The sequence below is a fragment of the Cyphellophora attinorum genome, assembly GCF_001299255.1.
Source record: "Cyphellophora attinorum strain CBS 131958 chromosome Unknown Contig3, whole genome shotgun sequence".
Taxonomy (NCBI): Eukaryota; Fungi; Ascomycota; class Eurotiomycetes; order Chaetothyriales; family Cyphellophoraceae; genus Cyphellophora; species Cyphellophora attinorum.
Genome location: NW_017253231.1, coordinates 580,808 through 595,430, shown reverse-complemented (window position 1 = coordinate 595,430; position 14,623 = coordinate 580,808). Strand labels below are relative to the sequence as shown.

Here is a 14,623-nt window from a genome sequence, read left to right as displayed (position 1 = left end):
GTAACGTATAAGAATGGCAGACCCTCGTTCAATGGCCCTGTTGGTCTACACACTCATTTTGTGATTCTAGTACTAGGTACTGAAGACTAAAACGCTTCTGTAATCTTGCCACAACATTGACCATCAATCAATTGAAATAGCTCGCTACAGACCAAGACCTAGCCAACACCAACGCTGTTGTCGCACCGTATCAGATCAGTCAGCCAAACATGGCCGCCGTCGCTCCTCCCTCAATCGTTATCAACGATCCCAGCACAGTGGCTAACGGCATCATGAAGCCCAAGGCAACACCGTCAACAGCTCTCGACACCTCCTCGGCCACACCGACTACTACCCAAGCCACCCAGAACCCTTCACAACAACATACACCCACGATCCGCGGGCTTCTGAAACGCTCAAACTCACTTACCTCCACCAATCCCACCAACGCCGCCTGCTACCTCTGCGACGAGCAAAATCCAGGCGATTTCTCACCCACCACCAAACACCTCGACACATGTCTCCTCTGCAGCCGCTACTTCTGCCTTATCCACCATTCGCCTTCACACCCGACCGTAGCGATCTGCAATATCAACCATAGTACTTACTATCATGAGATGTTGATCAAGGCAAAGGGAATGCTGGAGGAGAGGCAAAACGGCAGCAACGGGCAGCAAAGTGGCGCCAAGAGAGATCTGGCGGAGTTGTTGATCCAGGAGGGAATCTATCCGAGTTTGGGTGAGCGGGAGAAGGCGATCTTCGCGACGAGTCCGGTGGATGAGCAGAAGCAGAAGGAGTTGAATAGCTGGCGGAGTCTGGATGCGGCGGTGGCGAATGGTGGGGTTAGGGGGGAGAAGGGGGAGGTTGTGGAGCGGGATGTTGTCGGGAGTGATATTGCCGTGTAGTATCGAGGTGTTATGATGCCAAGGGTCTGCAAAAGCAATGCAGACATTTCATTGTGCATAGCAACCTCAGACCACATTGGCAAAGACCATTGTTCGCATGGTCTGTGCTGCAACCATGCGAAATCTTTGACATGCACTTAATGGTGGCTTTGTCAATTTGCCGGATGCGGTCCTTATCGACCAGAGATGACTTGAAAATCTAGCCACTATGTTTCAAACCTCAGGCAGACTGGTGTTTTCTACCCGTAAGTTTGGCATACTAAAGTACAAACCATATCAGGACACATTGCGTCAGTATTGCAGCCATGGTGGTCGCGCAATCGTGCCTGTCGACATTACTGCTGATCCAGCTGGTCACAGCCGTGCAACTCAAGGCCTGCACCTGGGAGGTCTATTCGACACCGGAGTGCCAAATAGACACAAAAGACAATACGATATGGGATCTCCACGTTGGTGGTGAAGACTCGCTTGGCCAGCATATACCGCTAGTCGATGTTGAGGGCAAGAGTGTCGATCCCAACAATATCCCGAAGTCCTACATACCCTTTGCCTCCCGCTGCCAGTCGACCGTCACTCCGAAAAATCTCAAAGGATTTGGTTACACTTCATTCAAGTTGACGAATGATTCTTGTCTAGCTAATGGCGAGGATAAGTACGAAGTGGTAAGTGAAGCCCCAGCATTCCAAGTTCACAAGCATTGCAAACAGTGCAACGAGATGCTGAGCATGTTCTAGATGGCGGTCCCGACGGCAAATCAGGCATGTCAAGGAGATTCGTTCAACATCACAGCGGACAGAGTCCACGCGATCAAGGATAAGGTCGGAGCATGTTTTGGTAGAGCCGAAGACATGAAATGGTTCTATGGCATACAGCTAGTCTACAAGCCGATACGAACACCGCCGAAGACAAGTCAAAGTACAGTCTCGATAACGTCCACCTCTACGGCGACAACTCGAAGTGCTCCTACTGGAAGCTACACAGTCCGCGCCGGCGACACAGGCTGGGCGTTAGCTAACGCTAATGGCATTGCAGTGGCTGACCTTATGGCAGCGAACCCTGGCACCAATTGGGATTTGCTGCCAATCGGTTCAACCCTGGTGGTTCCTTCCAAGAAGCAGGCCGTGTGAAGGAAAAACTTTGGATGCAGGAAGGGCGCCCTGAATGGGAAAAGCAGTCGAAGATGTCAGAAAGGTCGAGTACAATACAGCTGTGACTCAGGAAGCTGTGACTCAGGAGTGATGGGGTTGTTGACCAACACTGATAGTGCAAAGCCTTTGGTGCCGTAGATGATAGAGCACTGCGACAGGGGAACAGGTTCTTCGTGGCTAGGTAGAAGAGGCAATTTGCAGCCGCCGGAAGAGACTGGACGCTCGCAGCCACGGTAATTCCCAGTACGGCGAAGGACGTCACACGGAACTCTCTCTGATTGCTTGGAGGCCAGACAGGGGACGATCGGTCTACACCTGCCTGTGCGCCATAGGCGTGATGGGCGTTGAAGATTCTACTGTTGGCCGACTCGTACACACCAGCTAAATCTCCCACTACCGCCAGAGTCATTGAATGTCTGTCTCGAGCTTGTGACATCCCCGGTGCGTGCTTGGTGAACGGCGAGGGCAAGTACTTGCCCGTAAGTGAAAACCAGATGCACACATTCAACGGACTTCCAGGTGGTATCACGTACTAACCGAGATTCAGATGTTGATTCTGACGGATGACAAAAACTGTACTACAGTCCCAAGTGACTTCAACATCCCTATACCGGGTGACCAGGGCATGTGGCCTATCAACGGCCCAAAAACGCCGTTCGATACATGTATTGGCAAGGCCCAGGGACTGAAAGGTTTTCGCGGCATGCAGTTGGTGTACAAGCCACTTCCACCTCGGAATACGACGAGTCAAAGCAAAGGCGCGACTCCTTCAACCTCTGCGTCAACACAGACACAGGGTGCGACTCCTGGGAGCTACGTCGTCAAGCAGGGTGACACGTGCTACTCTATAAGTAGCCAATGCCAACGGCATCGCGCCGGGTGACCTTGTCGCGGCGAACAGTGACATCAACTGTGATCTGCTTCCGATCGGTCACACCGTGTTCGTTCCCTCTAAAGGCACGACGGCTCCGACGGCGTGAGGGAGATTGACCGCCGTTCAGAGACTTGCTTGAGTACTGTGCACGTCGTTGGGCAAGCCGGTTGACAAGAATATACAATGCTATGCGATCGACGAATGTAGTTCTCCATTGGCCGCTCGGGGAAAGGTCGCCACGAGACTTGCACGTTGTTGAGAGAATTGAATATCCATTGACGATCATTATTTCCTAGAGAAGTCCTCTGTTCAGCACCTTTCAAAAGAGTCCGCGCGTTGACATCGCTCCCAAGGTCTGCACCTAGGTATACAAGGAGTGAGAGCAGCGAATCAGGCGCTCGGGGACAAGTAAAAAAAATTAGCCTGCTTGTCATTTTACGGGGTAGCTCCTTCCCCGCCTGGCCGGGGGCATCTTCTTTCCTGTCGCCAGTTGCTGGTTCGCACGCTTCCTATACAATCTCAACAAAACATGCTTTGAGGTCCATGGACGTTGCGAACACGGCTGCTGCGAAAGAGCGCGCTTCTGGACGCTCAGCAGCATGTCCGGTCTGCCACAAAACGGTAAGTCGCACCACCTTGTCTCCCCGCGATCTCACTGGTTATATTTGCTCGATCGGGCGAACATCCGGTGTTTGACGCCGAGTATGACAGCTGATGATACCTCTAGTTCGCACGAAGTGATACACTTCTCCGCCATCAGAAAAGTCACCACGCCACCGAGGACAGAGGGCCGCTGCATCGCGTGACCGTCGGCACCTTTCGTGCATGTCTAGCTTGCGCAGCAGCTAGAGCGCGATGCTCTGGAGGTAGTCCATGTGGTCGCTGCAGTGTACGCAGCATTGAATGCGTGTATCCCAACAAGCGTCGCAAAGGTGCACGAGAAGCCAATGAGTACAGTCTCGAGACCAATGAATTCCGGATCTCGACCAACAGCGGATCGACCGCTGCTCAATTGCCATCAACTACCACCTCAGGACCAGCCAACGTCCAAGCAGCTGTCGCGCCATCGTCAGCCCAATCAGTCCGCAGTCATGAGACTCAAGGATTTGCTGGCAATGTCTACAGCGTACAGGACAATAGTCCATCGAATATGCCGACAGCGCAGCAGGAGTCGGCCGCCTTAGACAGACCCGGACACCTGCTTGAACAGCAACAGTATCCGGACGTGTCTACCGCACGCGGCTGGCATGCGCAGCGACAAGAGCCCGCTCATGGCTCTATACCTCTGCTAAACCACGGCTATACGCATCCTGACTTGCATTCGGGAGCGGATTCGCACCAGGATCCTGCCAGCTTACAATATGGATATCCCGCCGCCTGGGACGATTCGTTGAACTGGATTCCGATCAGCGTCTATCCATCGCCGTACGATGGAGAGCTTGAACACGACTTCTCCTTCCTGCTTCCCCCTCTATCGGAATCGTCGAACATAGACTTTGACTATGGTCAGTCAATGCACCTGGACAACACATCACACCTATATCAATTGCCATCTGCTACGTCGACGCACGGAGAGTCCTTGCCGGACAATCGCAAGCTATCCGTAGCCTTCACTGGTCTCGCCCAAAGTCCGACGTCTTCGGCGAGCAATGATCTATCAGGTCGATCGGCCGTCGAGTCAACGTTGCCAACGGCGAGGAAGAAGAGGCGGAAGTCCTCCAGCGCCGTCGACAATTTCTTGCAGCCACGTATGTCCCGGAATCGCTCATCGTTCCCGCTGCATATATCCTCCTCCTCCGAACAGCCTGACTTTCACCCAAAAGAGTACTGCTCTCCTGCGATTTTCGACAATATCCTTAGTGCTTTCCGCAGGCTCTGCTTAGAATCACGACAGCATCAGCCGTTTGAAACGTCCAGTTTCCCCGACCTCAATGGTCTGAACCGGTATATCGACCTATACTTCGAGCACTTCCACTCCAATTTCCCTCTGATCCACAGACCTTCACTTGCGCCCGAGTCGAACTGGCTTCTACTACTTGCAGTTGCTACAGTTGGGAGCAACTTCGTTCAGGCTTCGTACTCACTGGAGTTGAGGAAAGCCTTCCAAGACTTCCTGCGTAGAGCGGTGTCGGAATGTATCGAACAATCAGTGGAGGGCGTAGCGGACGCAGCCGTCGGTCAAGCTCGTATCCTGAATCTTGTAAGTCTGTCGCAGGCCGAAGACGACGGCCTGAGAGCTCTTACAGCCCGCTACCACGCCGAATTATCCCACTGGTGCCTTGATTCTGGTATACTGCAGCGGTCTGCTCAGGAATTACCGACCGCGAACCACAGTAATTCGACACAGATCTTTCAAATGTGGCAAAGCTGGATATGGACCGAGTCTCTCAATCGTATCGGCCTGCTGACCTGGTTGCTTGACACGTCACTGGCTTACACGGCCAATATTCGCCCTATGTGCAACATGGATGATGCAAGAACACCTCTTCCTTGTGCTGACGATCTCTGGGACTGCCAAAGTGCAGACGAATGGCACTTCCAGCTTCCTGAGCATGCTCAGATGCCGTCACTGTGCATGGCTTTGGAGCATCTGTACAACAAGAAAGCGGTGTATCCAGGTCTGAGCGACATCTCCCAGATCTTGCTCGTCAATGCCTTGTTTCAGCGGACATGGGAAGTCGGAACGCACATCAAGCAGCCGCTCAGCGAATGGGTGCCCACTGGAAAAGCAAGAGGATTTCTGAACACGCCTACCAAGGATGATTTCTGGCTGCCTCTGTACCCGCTCTACGCGAATTGGCGCAACTCCGGATGTGACTGCCTCGATGTGATCAATTGGCAGGCTGCTAGCGTTGTCGCGAAAGCATCTGGCAAGGAGCACAGTCTGATGCTACACCTCCACCTGGCACGTATCATCCTTCTCACTCCGTTCCAGGAGATCCAGGACTTGTTGTTCTCTCTGATTGGCCGTGTCGACGACTCATCGAAAGCCAGCTTCTACGTCCACGACGGCAGCTATCAGCCGAGAAACAAGGCGAAGTTGCCACAGATCCGCAAAATCACCTGGCGCTGGCTGCGAGAAGACCAACATAAAGCAAGACTTGCTATGGTCCATGCGGGGTCGGTCTTCTGGCACGTTCGACGATATTCTTCAAACAGCTTCTACGAGCCCGTGGCCGTGTACCTTGCCAGCCTGGTGTTGTGGACATATGGCTCGTACAAGTCCGCTGCCCTCGAACGCAACGCTGCGAATGGAAACGCGAAGCCCGTTGGCGGCCCAAGCGGTCCCGACGCCGATCTGACAGCCGTCCAACCTTCTCGCGTAGAGCGTAAGATTCGCGTACAAGATGTGCTGCAAAGTCAGGAGACGGCGGAGCATGACAGGCGTGGACCTCCTAATGATGCCGACCGCGGTTCAGACAGTTCATCAGAATCCGGATCTGATTCTGCACAGATTGACTTGATCTATCTCGATCGTCCTTGCGACGATGAAATGATCCAGCAATTCGTTCGGAATGGTCACAATATGACGGCGCATATTTCCAATATTGGTGACATCTGCCAGACGCCGCGAAAAGTGCTGCTAGAGGGTGCGAAGCTGCTGCGGTCTAGGCTAAGCTCATGGGGTGTCAGTCGGGAGTACTATGACATCCTCACGAGGCTAGCTGAGATGCGCAAAGGCTGAGATAGTTCCACAAGGCTGCGGTACTCTGTAGCACCTTATTCTTGCGGCTGAACAGGCGCGACAAGAGGACACGGGTGTCCTCGCATGGTCAAGGAACTTCCTTCTTGACTCATCAGTCCACTTCATAATGGAACAGTGCACTGCGGTATCAGTATCATCCTCATCGTCAGCATCACATCATAATCCATCGAAATGACAGATCAGCAGCCGGAGCAGCCAGACAGCGTCTTTCTGCGTCTGCCAAGCGAATTACGCCGGCAGGTTTATCACGATATATTCAAAGTCCTGCGATTTCAGGCGAAACAGGTGCGGTTCTGGACGGAATGGGGAACGGAGCCGACCATGATAGCCGGACAGACTAGTGGAGCAGTCACACAAGCACTGGTCAGATTAGCCAGCACATGCCGTCTGATCAGATACGAGCTACTGTCGATGTTCATGAGCCAGCTCACCGTCGAATTGTCAACTCCAGCGAGTCCTGACAGCAATATCTCGCTCAGATGTCCCTGCCAAAGGCCACTACTTCTCCCCTGGATACGGCACATCGTCGTCGACACACATGATATTAAGTACTCTCAGCCAGAAACCTGCAGTGATGATGGGGAGAATGATGACGAAGTTTCCTGGGCTCGAGCGTATGACCATCCGCACATCCCTGCTCGCTGTACCTCCCACCGCCAAGACTCTGTGGGAGCTTCCGAAGTACGAATTGTATTCGACGACCGTGGTCACCTATGAGACGTGCCGAGATTCTTGGGGGTTCCGCATTGTCAAGCAAGCCTGCAGAGGCCTGTGGTACTCGGAACCAGGGCCGCCAGAGCTCGGCGCAACCGCGGTGGCTGGGCCATTTGTGCGCGTCTACAGGAAGTGTTTGTCCTGGTTAGGTTTCAAGCCGTTTCAACAGCGACGGCCTTGAGCCTTTTGCGCGAGATGAGCGTTGAGCGTCACTCAACAGCCGACAGTGGTCTTGGGACACCTATCATCGGTCCATCCACCGACCTCAAGATGCGCAATTGCATTTTTGCTCCGTGCTTCTGCCACCCTGAGCTCAAGGACATCTGGAATCGAATAATGGTGCTACTCCTCCGCTTCTCATAGGGGAAAGTGATGGGGATGTCACGGGGAGCATGGGAAAGGCGGAGTGAAGTTTTGTACGAGGTGCTGCAGGTCCTGGCATATGTGAGCCACCGTAGTGACTGGACCGTTCTCTTGGTCTGCCGTACTGAGGGAGAGCCGCCCGACCTTTACCAATGAGTGTCATCGAAGTACGTCCTGCTTTAGGAGAAGAGACAGGAGACTTTATGTGCAAGTCAATAAATCCTTGACCCTTGAGGAACCGTGCCACATTCGAACGTCTATCCATACGCTTCAGCATGTTCTCGAGATCCACCGCATACTTGTGCTTTCGGTGACAACGTAAATCCCATGACAGGACCACCTACTTTCTCAGCGTAGACACATGATGACCCACGACACGAGCACAATCACAGCCATGACCTATCACCAACAGCCATCTCCTACTAGCCACACCAGCCAGATCCTCCTCCTGATCTTCGACTTTGACCACACCCTCATCAACGTCAATTCCGACCTGCTCCCGTTCCAGTCACCTGAGACACTCCCCTATGGCACTCAGCTATCAGCACAAATCCCCAAGCTAATCGAACGACTTGGTCCTAAGTCATGGACGCGCATGATGCGGCTCGGGCTGGCGGCGTTGTCTCGGCGAGAAGGGTACGAAAGGGCGGAATTGGAGGCGTGCATGAGGGCTGTGAGGATGGACGAGGAGTTGGTCAAAGCCCTGCAGGTATTGGGTGCGCGGAGTCGGTTGAGTGACCGAAGATCAGCTGCTGGACTAGGAGATCGCGATGAGGAATCGGAGCAGGGTGAGAATGAAGTGACCACGCGTCAGGACTCGAAGTCTTCAGGAGCGCCAGTTGTAGAAATGGTGATCGCATCAGACGCCAACAACGTTTTCATAGAGACGATTCTCAACGCCAACGGGTTGTCTAGTCCGACCATCTTCCAAAATATCTACACCAACCGCGCCAAGTGGGTCTCAGAGCCGAATCTCACGGAAGAAGACGAGGGGATCCTCAGGTCTTTCGATCTCGAGTTGCAGCAGTCAGACGATCAGTCAGTTCGGACGACAGCGAAGCAAGGTGTGCCTACTGCCATTGATTTAGCGGACAAGCCGATACTCGACGTCCAGCCCTACCAAAGCCCCTCAAATCCACACGACTGCACCCGCTGCGCGCCGAATATGTGCAAGTCCACTATTCTGATACAGTCGAAGCTCGACCTTGGCTTGAATGGGGCGTCCAGTCAGCAGTTAAGGACAGTCTACGTGGGAGACGGCTTCAACGACTACTGCCCCGCTCTAAGCCTGGACACCGGTGATCTGCTTCTGGTGAGGGAGGGGTACGCGCTTGAGAAGTTGCTGAAGCGGGAGCAAGAAGAAGATAAGGAAGCTGCGACTGAGAAGGACGCTGCTGTGAGTGATGCTGAAGTGACAGAGGAAGGCGAGAACCGGCAAGGCGCGGAGGTGATGAAGACAGGTGCAGCGCAGGACCACAAAAGTATGAAGCCAAAGGTGAAAGCAGAGATCAAATACTGGAAGACGCAAGCCGACCTAGCTGTCCTTCTGCTCCAGCTGACTGGAGCCAAAGGCACGGCACGACAAAGCGACGTTAATATTGAAAATGTGGAGATCACTGGCCCAAGGCAAATGCCCGGGGAGGCAAATAGTCCAGGAGATCTGGTGCAACATTTCAGCAAGAAAGCCGTACTGTGAGCCGGATCATCTTGTCAAACAATCTGGGGTGGACATCGATATAGAAGCTAAACCCAGGAGCAGACTCGTCTTCCATAGCGCACTACTTTTTGTGAAGCCACCGAACAGCAAGGCTTCAAGTGTGACGAGTGCTGTCACCGCAGAACAAGCCGCAAGTGACGAACCTGCTGCAAAGGTCCTGATCTTGGCACATCACTAGGGTAACCAGGCAACGCGTTACTGCACTTCCCTGTTGGCAAAGCTGTTGAGCAGTTTTACACCACGGACACCCTCCAAGAGCCTTCTTGCGACAACACGGACACGATGTCACAGACACAAGATGTGGAACCAGAGTGGCGCTCTGACAGTGTCATGCCTGCGGAACTCCAAGAACTCGTGAGAAAGACAGGCAAACCCGTTCTCAAGAACTCGTGCTCCGGTTGGCTCCTAGAGAGACACGGTGCGTGGTCCCGAAATCCCGACTTCGTTTTATCCGAGACCGGCGAGCAACTCAAAGGCACTTTCTATACGTGCGCCGCGAAAGGTCATGGACGCCGTGCGCATCTGTGGGGAGTCTTTGTGGTCCAAGGTCCCTCGATCCCTCGAGCAACGATCATTGGCGTTCCACGCGAAAGTGATGGATTTCGGCAGAGGGGTGGCTCCCCACCGATCTGGACGACCTGGCATGGTGTAAAGTCGGGTTACGACATGAGTTCCGCGCGCTACATAGTCCGCAGACCATCCGGGGCGACACCTCCGAAGAAAAAGAGGCCGAGAGTCGCACCTCCAGGACCCATCGTCGCCGACTCAGACAACGGTGGAAGCTTGATGATCTCCGCTGCAAGACTGAGCGATAATAACAACAATAATGTCGGAGATTCGGACACCAACAACGTAAACACCGACGATGCGAAGACCGACATTGCGAAAACTGACGTTGCAAACGTCCACGATGCGGACGTCCACGATGACAACACCGTCAACGCCAGTTCTGGCAAGGTCAACATCAACGACGCCCACGATAGCGAGGGCAACACCGTTGATAGCAACACAATCGACACCAGCGACGGCGACAAGACCGCCGAAGCTGTCAACACCGATGACGCCAGTAGCAGGGGCAAGACTGCACAAGACGCCGTTCCGGTTCTAACAGAGCTTCGCGCGACAGCTGTGCGCTTTCTCAGCAGCAGCTTTGAGCTACTCAGAGAACGACCATGGGACGCATGCAATAGTAGTAAGCTTCTGTTCGCGCATGCCCTGGCTGCGAAAATTGTGAAGCCGCGGGACAATGCTGCGGCGCTATGGGTTCGTATGGCTGGCTTCGAGGACGAGTTCTTGGTGAAGGACGACGAGGAGGATTTTGAAAAACTGCGGAGTCGTGTGGAGGGCACAGCTGTGAAGCCTGAGTCTGGTGAAGAGTCGTGTCTCGATGTCGATGTTTTTGCTACCGAGTGAAGATGATACTGGGTTGTGCCAGGCCACCGATTCAGGCCGCCTCAGTACTGGGAAGCAAACATTGCGCCGAGGATGTGTCCGTCATGGAGATGTATTACATGCGTTGCACCGACTTGATGTATGATTCCAGAATAACCAGAGTCGCTAGGACGCCAGATAACAGTCACAAACAATGTGCTCATTCCAGAGCGCCCGTACCGGTCCGACTAGGCGCAGTCTTCTCCCAAGCCGCTGTAGTAGGATCGGAGAACTTCTTCGGCTCGACATCGCGGACCTTGTAAAGCTCTTCCAGCAACGCTGGATCTGAATCTCGTAGGCCGTCCTCTTCATCTTCGAGAATACCCATCAGATACTTATACGCTGCCTCCGTCATAGACCCCTGAGCATGCATCGCACTTGGCGACGAGGTCTTGAAGGTTCTTCGTGGCCCAAAGTCTAGCAAAGACTGACCATTCAGCCGCAGCTCCTCCAAGACTCGGCTATCGCTCTCGAAGGAAATTCAATGCTTCCATATCTCCGTTCTCCACTACATATGCCAACGGCGACCAGCCATCCTCGTCAACAGCGTTGGGAGAACAGAGGTACAGGAGCAACTCGATCATGTCCTTCCTCTTCTGACGAATCGCTACCGAGAGTAAGCAGTTGGCGGGCGGGACGGCATTGACGACGTCTGCTCCACGAGAAAGCAGTAGCGCAACCGTGTCGATGTGGCCTCGGATCACGGCGCATGCTAGAGACGTCCATCCATTGTGCTCAGGCAAGTTGACATCACTTCCAACACGTATGACAGCAGGGACGTGCCATACGGTGGTCGTGGAACACGATTCCAGATGGGAACGCGTGAGAGAGAAGCCGAGGAGATCAGTAGGCTAAGAGGCACCACCTCCCGCGCTCGCGACGTTCCGATCCATCAAACGGGCCATGGTAGAGGCCACAGACGAGGTGCATCCCACGCAACAGGCTCTCCTCCCCGCAGAGGGCATGTCGGACTGGGACAGCGATCCAGGCCACACAGGCGTTTGTACAGGGACTATAACCGTGAGTGGTCGGACGAAGACACGGAATCGAACGCGAGTGTCCGCATGCCTCGAAGTTCCACCCCCGCTGATGTCCAGCAGCGGGGAAGGGGAGACCCACGTGGTCGGGCAAGGGCATCACGTCGGAGCAGGGGCACCACTGGTGAGGAGTGTGTGACCACGCGAAGCAGTGGACGTGGTCAAGGAAGGCATGCGTCAAGCAGCGATAGCGAAGCCTGATCCCACGACTTCCGTTATAATGCCTGTCGTGCCGACGGAACTGGGACGGGAAGCGATGAATGGCGCCGCAAGACTTCGTCGATGGGCCTTTTACCTAGTAGGCGGCTCATGGAACTGCTTCATGGGCGTGCGCGGAAGTTCGTTTGCATCCGGGTATATGTAAGGAGTTTAGCTTTATACACTATCAACAGTATATGGTCGCGTATGGTTCAATCAGTTCAGACGGTGTGCTCGCTTTTGATTCAGGCTGGAAGTGTTGCAGAAATAATATCCCCAAGCAAATATTAGCAATTTCTAACGATGGTGGTAAGACGCCATGTCGAGAGCGACCGAGCAGGCAGCAGTCGCCACAGTGTTCGGGCAGGCTAGTCCGACTCAGTCCACGGCACCAAATGCTTACTCCTCAGCAGCAGCCTCAGGAGCAGCCTCCGCCTCCGGAGCGGGCTCCGGCATGGCCTCTGGTGCTGGCTCCGGCTCCGGCATTGGCTCCGGCTCAGCCTCGCGAGGGTACTAGAAACATTGTTAGTCACGTGGCCTGGCACAAGTCATGGACGGAGACACAATGACTCACCTTGCCGTAGTTTGAGTATGGTGAGTAGCTGGGCTGCTTGGGATAGGTTCCATAGGTTGAGCTGTGAATAGTCGTCAGCATGATACATCGGCCAAGATGAGAAGGCACAGTGGTACTCACTATGGTGCATAGTTGGCGGGAGCAGCCTCACGACGTGTGTTGCCGTATTTGCCGTACGACGGGTAGGATGCCTGCTTGGGGTAGGAGCCGTACCCGCTGTACGGGGCATAGGATCCGTAGCCTGGCTCTGGCTCCGGCTCCGGCTCCGGCTCCGGCATTGGCTCCGGCTCAGCCTCGCGTCGTTGATACTCTCCGTAAGATGGGTACGATGCCTGCTTCGGGTAGCTACCGTAGCCACTGTATGGGGCATAGGAGCCATAGCCAGGTGCAGGTGCAGCTTCAGCTTCACGCTTCTGGTACTTTCCATAGCTTGGGTATGACGCTTGCTTGGGGTAGGTGCCGTAGCCGGAGTATGGAGCGTAAGAGCCGTAGCCAGGAGCTGGCGCTGGTGCAGCCTCGGCTTCACGTTTCTGGTACTTTCCGTAGCTTGGATATGATGCTTGCTTTGGGTAGGTGCCATAGCCAGAGTACGGCGCATAAGAGCCATAGCCGGGAGCTGGCTCTGGAGCAGCCTCGGGCTCTGGTGCTGCGACAGGAGCTGCCAGAGCAAGAGGCAGGAGTGCCAAGATAGCGAGTGACTTCATGGTTGCTGTGTGTTTGTGTTCTGGTTTGGTGTTGAGCTGGAGAATGACGATGTTGGTGATGAGGAAAGAGATGTCAGAGTGACTTGGGAACACGAGCTTATGAAGAGAAGTCGAGGAGAGGGGCAACGTGCGTGAGGCACCCCGTGACCGTCCAGCATGCTATTCTGAGTCGTGGGTAGCAATAGCGGTGGCGTACTGTTCTCAGCTGTGTCTTGGAGTCCACGTTTCTCCATCCTCTTCCTCGTATGGGGTGCACAGCCTGACCTGGCAAAGTATCGGTGCTGCCAAATGGGGCTTTTTGGTTGCTTCGGCTTGCCCCATCCGGAGTCACACTGTACATGTACGACTCGCAAGCTATCGTGTATGCATGGAGGTCTTTGGCAGCATAGGCCGAGGCAGAGCAGAACTAGCAGCGGATTCACAGAGCGAATGAACTCGAAGCAGAGTTGACCTACCATTGACGGCGTCCAATGGGTTCTCGTACTCGGTCAGCGTGATTAGGAAGCTTCATTGCGTGCTGCTGAGTGTAGCTTCAGAGACAGAACGCCTCGGACCGCATACAGACTGCCAAACGTTCATCCGAGTTCTGAGAGCCCGGAACGGCAATCATACACAGTCTCGAAGCTCTGCGCACGACATCAATGCAAGAATGGCCTTCACCGCGCCCAGAAAAGGCTAGCTCCATAGAGCTCAACACCAGTGAAGCTACTGCGACTGCCCTTAAGCTCGGGCGGGGCAGCTTCTTCAAAGCAACAGTGTTGGTCATTCAGCAACGCCCATACGAAGTGATGCTTCTGGAACGTAAGCAAAATAGAAGTCCGCAGCACCGGTGAACGAAAGAGAAAAGAGTCGGAAAGAACGTGTGTTTAAAGTTTGCCATAGGTTTTCAGGCAATTCTGCGGGGTACAGCAGGGCGATTTGCGATTGGCTGAAGCTAACCAACGACACCGAATCCCGGGGGCTGAGCGTCCTTCGTGCATCCTGCATGACTCTTCAGCTGACACTTTGTGCTCTATTTTGAGCTCACGTGGCTGCAGATGAGCCCGGCCTGGGCCACCATCCTGAATTTCTACGGAAGCATGTCTGAAGAGATGCTATTTGGGCATGATGGCGGGGTTACATTGTTGAATGGCTGACCATTTGGAGCAGCTACATGCGTCCGTGAGAGCACAGCGGATTGAAGCTCTTGAGAAGACCTGGATGACATGGGATACTTCGCATCCTAAAGATCACCAGGCATCCTCGGCCACTCCAGGTACACACTTCAAAATCT

The 14,623-nt window shown here is 54.1% G+C and overlaps 7 protein-coding genes across 7 annotated transcripts; 5 read left to right on the top strand and 2 right to left on the bottom strand.

Moving 5' to 3' along the window:
- Positions 1–209: 209 nt before the first annotated feature.
- Positions 210–884, top strand: AB675_8483 (uncharacterized protein; the record flags this gene model as incomplete). The annotated part of the gene is made up of 1 exon (XM_018148932.1): positions 210–884. The coding sequence occupies one exon, from the start codon at positions 210–212 to the stop codon at positions 882–884; it is 675 nt and encodes a 224-aa protein (XP_018004713.1).
- A 305-nt stretch (positions 885–1,189) lies between these two features.
- AB675_8482 (uncharacterized protein) lies at positions 1,190–2,011 on the top strand (the record flags this gene model as incomplete). Its single annotated transcript, XM_018148931.1, has 2 exons — positions 1,190–1,546; positions 1,619–2,011. 2 exons carry the CDS (start codon positions 1,190–1,192, stop codon positions 2,009–2,011), a joined length of 750 nt encoding a protein of 249 aa, XP_018004482.1.
- Positions 2,012–3,449: 1,438 nt separating this feature from the next.
- On the top strand, positions 3,450–6,591 carry AB675_8481 (uncharacterized protein; the record flags this gene model as incomplete). The annotated part of the gene is made up of 2 exons (XM_018148930.1): positions 3,450–3,527; positions 3,634–6,591. The coding sequence occupies 2 exons, from the start codon at positions 3,450–3,452 to the stop codon at positions 6,589–6,591; spliced, it is 3,036 nt and encodes a 1,011-aa protein (XP_018004488.1).
- A 1,492-nt stretch (positions 6,592–8,083) lies between these two features.
- Positions 8,084–9,385, top strand: AB675_8480 (Pyridoxal phosphate phosphatase PHOSPHO2; the record flags this gene model as incomplete). The annotated part of the gene is made up of 1 exon (XM_018148929.1): positions 8,084–9,385. The coding sequence occupies one exon, from the start codon at positions 8,084–8,086 to the stop codon at positions 9,383–9,385; it is 1,302 nt and encodes a 433-aa protein (XP_018004245.1).
- A 303-nt stretch (positions 9,386–9,688) lies between these two features.
- On the top strand, positions 9,689–10,819 carry AB675_8479 (uncharacterized protein; the record flags this gene model as incomplete). Its single annotated transcript, XM_018148927.1, has 1 exon — positions 9,689–10,819. The coding sequence occupies one exon, from the start codon at positions 9,689–9,691 to the stop codon at positions 10,817–10,819; it is 1,131 nt and encodes a 376-aa protein (XP_018004658.1).
- Positions 10,820–10,913: 94 nt separating this feature from the next.
- AB675_8478 (uncharacterized protein) lies at positions 10,914–11,210 on the bottom strand (the record flags this gene model as incomplete). Its single annotated transcript, XM_018148926.1, has 2 exons — positions 10,914–10,963; positions 11,018–11,210. 2 exons carry the CDS (start codon positions 11,208–11,210, stop codon positions 10,914–10,916), a joined length of 243 nt encoding a protein of 80 aa, XP_018004290.1.
- A 1,261-nt stretch (positions 11,211–12,471) lies between these two features.
- AB675_8477 (uncharacterized protein) lies at positions 12,472–13,350 on the bottom strand (the record flags this gene model as incomplete). The annotated part of the gene is made up of 3 exons (XM_018148925.1): positions 12,472–12,585; positions 12,647–12,707; positions 12,767–13,350. 3 exons carry the CDS (start codon positions 13,348–13,350, stop codon positions 12,472–12,474), a joined length of 759 nt encoding a protein of 252 aa, XP_018004745.1.
- Between the last annotated feature and the right edge of the window lie 1,273 nt (positions 13,351–14,623).